We start from the raw sequence: 4464 nt of genomic DNA on the forward strand, positions 1-4464 counted from the left end.
ACGATGGCTGAAACTGTTGCGTGGTGTCGTGGGTTACTTAAGTTGATGGAGCAAATGTGACAAGGATAGAGATGTAGGTAAGCTTCAGAATGAGAGCACTGGACTTGCAGATGGGAGCCCAAGTTTATGCACAGGAAAAGAAGCAGCTGTTGGTACCATAAGGACCATCCGACGTGTCCCTAGGCCCACACATTTAACATGCCACGGCTGAAACTGTTGCGTGGTGTCGTGGGTTACTTAAGTTGATGGAGCAAATGTGACAAGGATAGAGATGTAGGTAAGCTTCAGAATGAGAGCACTGGACTTGCAGATGGGAGCCCAAGTTTATGCACAGGAAAAGAAGCAGCTGTTGGTACCATAAGGACCATCCGACGTGTCCCTAGGCCCACACATTTAACATGCCACTTCCCCCTTTTGATTATTTTTGACACTAAGTAGATGTTACTGGGAGCCGTCAGCTCAATTGGATTATGTTGCCCAGGTATGAAAAATGAACTGTAATCAGAGAATGTTAGGAGCTGGAAGGGACCTCAAAAGCTCCCCCAGTCCAACCCCTGCCGGAGCAGGATCACCCAGACCAGGTCACACTGGAAGGTGTCCAGGCAGGTTTTGAATGTCTGCAGAGAAGGAGACTCCACAACCTCTCTGGGCAGCCTGGGCCAGTGCTCTGTCACCCTCACAGTGAAAAAGCTTTTTCTTATGTTTACCTGGAACTTCCTATGCTCCAGCTTGCACCCACTGCTCCTTGTCCTGTCGTTGGCTATCACTGAGAAGAGCTTGGCTTCATCCTCCTGACATTCTCCTAATAATGTCTTTGTCTGAAACTTTCAGGCTTAAGTGGGTTTGTGGGGTTGCTTTTAAAAACCACCCTTTAGATCGTCCCATGAGGTGTAGTGGAACAGCAAATCCGAGCCCAGGAGAAGCCCTTTGGTGCGAAGCAGAGGAGCTACCAGAGTGCTCTGTGTTCCAGCCTGGCCATAGCCTGTGCTCAAGTTGGAGGTTTGGAGAGGCCGACCCCTCTGGATGCGCTGTGCGGCGAGCCCAGCGTGTTTCCTTGCAGCTGTCCTTCTTATGCCTGCTGCCATCGGATGGCTGGGAAAAACACGTACTCTAGCTCAGGAGTGGATCTGACTTCTCTTGTGGCTGGGACACCCCAGGGTGGTTGTAGGTGGTGATGATGGTTTTTGAGCAGCTGCCGTTGACTGAGTGCAGCACTGGGGGTTGTCCCTTCAGCAAAGAGGGCCTTTCTTCCATCGCTGGCCTGTGCAGGGGCTCTGTCTGCTGCTTTCCAAGGCAGGGCTGACACAGTGGTTGCTTCTGCATTGCAGGGAGTTGTATGGATCCCTAGATTTGGGATCTGAACCTGTGCAGGCAACTGGCTATTGACGCTAATCCAGTTTGGCTCAGTGGCAGGGGTGTGAGCTGTCCCAGGTCAGAGCTGTGCATCGGTCTGAGCTGTACAGAGCTAGCAAACACCACTGAGATGATTATAGTGGCACAGGGACATCCAGCTTGGCCCTTGGCCGCAAGCGGAGACAGACACCTAAAAGGTACCTCTGATGCTCTCCAAAGGAGGGCTCACGTGTAACCTGCCATTGGAAGATGCTGATTGCATCCTAAGGACTGGCAAAGTGTGTGTGAAATGGTGGCTGCTTATTGACGAGGTGGTTTGGTTTTTCTTCTGTGTTTGCAGAGGAACCTGTTGGAGGAAGATTCGGATGAAGAGGAGGACTTTTTCTTGTGAGTTCCTGAACGGCCCCTGGAGGGAATGCAATGTCTTAACTGCCTATGTCTCCGAGACCGGAGGTGTCAAATACCGAAAGCCGTCCCTGCCATATACGTGGGGGCTTGAGGATCAAAACCTTTGATTCCTTTGAGATGATCTCCCAGAGCCTTGGCATTGAGCGTGAATTAGGACTTAACAGGTGTGACCTTTATTAGAGTGGGGTGTCCCAAATCTCCTAAGACTTGGGAGGGACTGAAAGAAGGTATGAGAACAATCCTCTGTCCACAAGGCGTTGATTCTCTCTCACACGTCTTTCAAGTATGGTTTTAACACATGTTTTTTCTTGTGTCTTCCATCCTCATTGCTCTCTTTTCTGCCTGTAGGAGAGGACCTTCTGGACCAAGATTTGGACCGAGGAATGACAAGATCAGGCAGTAAGTTGTTGTTCCTCAGTGTCACTCAGATATTTTATTCTGCCACTGTAAGCTCCTGCTGCTGCCTTTACCTGAGTATTTCTGTGTAGTCTGGAATAAGAGCATGACTTGTGCTTTCTGTCTTCTGACATTTCCTACCCTACCTGTCCACAGCTACGGGAAATCTCAAATTTGAGTCAAGCTCTCAAGAAATAGTGCATTGACAGAGGTGAAGGGATGGTCTTGGATCACAGTAGCTTAGTGGAGTTTCTAAAGTCCTTGCTGTATTCTGGTGATGACCTGTTTCATGCTTTTATGAGCATTAGCCCTGAATTTTAACCTTCACTAGCATCGTTTTTTATTGTTTTGTTGCTTTTTTCTTCATCCTGTAACTTGCTTCTCAGTGTTTCAAGAAAGCAAGTGGTCAGGAACACACCAGGACCATGTTTTTTAGTCAGCAGCTGGTCCTTTGGCCTCCCCTTCTCCAGATAAAAACCCGATATAGGTGACCTGGAGATAAGCAGTGATTCAGTGGATCAAAGCATCTGGACAAACAGGAAACCATTACATCTGGGGGAGGATTATTGACTGTAATAGAGCAAGCAGGAAGGAGTGAACACTCTGGATCCTTCTCCCATCAAGTCATTTCCTGCATGATGCTTGTTCTGGGCTCCAGTTTGCCCTCCTCTGTCCTACAAGGGATGTGATGGTTGTATGTAACGGAGAGGGAGGGGGGATATTCCCTGACCCCTGGTTTGCATTGCAGTGTTTCCTTTGCCAGCCTCTGTGAAGCCAGAACAGAGATCTGTGTGGAGACTGATGATGGGGTGTTAATCAGACTGGGTCTTCTTGCGTGCAGCCTGTGTTTTGCTCTCCGTTAGGGATGTTTTTCATGCCTGGAAGAAGCCAGCACAGCTCTGAGATGACTCATTGCTAACGTCAGCATTAGGTATTGCTTGCTTGTGTGCCTGCTTGCCACATTACCTTGAGGGGCAAAGTGCACTTGAGTTACACAGGCGGCAGTGGGTTGTTCACTGTGCCCTAAGTTTTCAGGGAGGTCTCTGTTCCCTCCAGGGTGTGAGGATGCTGCTGGTGGAGGCGCACTGGTCCTTGCAGTAAGCCAGTGTGGATAAAGCCTTCCTTCTAGGGCAGCACCATGCTGGTGTGGAGTCAATGGGAAGGGTGAGAGTTGGTTTTATGAGTGGAGTCCTGCCCCCATAAAAAGGTGGAGAGGGGGTGATGTCTGACCCTTCGCCCCCCTCTGCCAGAAAGGGTTTACAGAGCATCTCCGCCTTCCATGCATGGTAGGGAAAATGGGAGCTCATCTCTTTCCACTGTCCTGGCTGGGCAAAAAGGAGCGGCAGCTTAGGTGGAGGATAGTACCACAGCTGTGAGGGGCATGAAAAACGAAAGAATTCACCCAGGAGCTGGTGGCTTCAGAGGTGTGATGTGACTAATGCCCAATCATGAGGCTTGCCCATTGCCAGACATTGCCTGTCTAGTGGACCTGGTATGGGATATCATCCCTTACAGGGAGCAAGTGGCTACATCTGACTAGTATCTAGAGCAGCTATTATAAAATAATATGTTTTCTGCTCTTGTCAATGTTGATTGCTTTGTTTAATAAGCGCTTACAGTGTGCAGTCATCATTTCTTGTCATGGTCTGATTGGACCAGCCCTTGTGCTGGATGGATTGATGCCTGGACTCATAATGATGCCGTTTGCTCTGGTTTCAACAGAGGAGGAAAAGGAGGGTTGGGTTGCTGCTGAATACTGTAAGGAAAAGCCATTTGCAAGAGGAATTTGAGCATTTGGAGAGCTGAGACATAGCTGGGCAAAGCTAGAGACACTGTAGCTGTACAGGGCGGCAGGAACGAGGTGTGAAGACAGGCGTAGAAGGAAACTGGATAGAGCATTGGGCAGAGGAAAAAGTGGTGGGATCATGGAAGCAAAGGCTCAGAACATGTTGAATATGAGGGACAAGAGTGGAAACTTCCTGACTGTTCTTGGTAGTGAAGGGGCTTGGGTCAGGGTGGAGAGTTTGGCAGCAGACATCCTCGAGGTTGGCTCAGCTGAAGAAGGTGATGGTGGGGAACACTGCAAATCTCACAAGGGAAAGGGATGTGTTAGAGCCAGTAATAGTGGCAGGAAGAAGCATGACAGTTACCCCTGTGCTGTGTTTTGTCCTGATAGGTCTGAAGGTTCAGGCTTTGTTGTCCCAGCAGCTGCTTGGTTGGGGTGGAAGTTCGTCTGGTGACCAAATGGCCACATGAGTTCCCTTAGGCTCCCTCTGAGACCTCTCTTTTCCCAGGGGGGGCTGGGCT

General features: G+C 49.6%; 1 protein-coding gene across 1 annotated transcript in view; it reads left to right on the top strand.

Moving 5' to 3' along the window:
• Positions 1 to 4464, top strand: part of VAMP4 (vesicle-associated membrane protein 4) — a 12424-nt gene that overhangs the window by 736 nt on the left and 7224 nt on the right. The window contains exons 2-3 of the mRNA XM_010184338.1: positions 1696 to 1740; positions 2110 to 2160. Of these exons, the coding sequence (XP_010182640.1) occupies positions 1696 to 1740; positions 2110 to 2160 (96 nt within the window). The remainder of the gene's footprint in view (positions 1 to 1695; positions 1741 to 2109; positions 2161 to 4464) is intronic.

This window comes from Mesitornis unicolor, unplaced genomic scaffold (genome assembly GCF_000695765.1).
Source record: "Mesitornis unicolor isolate BGI_N332 unplaced genomic scaffold, ASM69576v1 scaffold29255, whole genome shotgun sequence".
NCBI lineage: Eukaryota > Metazoa > Chordata > Aves > Mesitornithiformes > Mesitornithidae > Mesitornis > Mesitornis unicolor.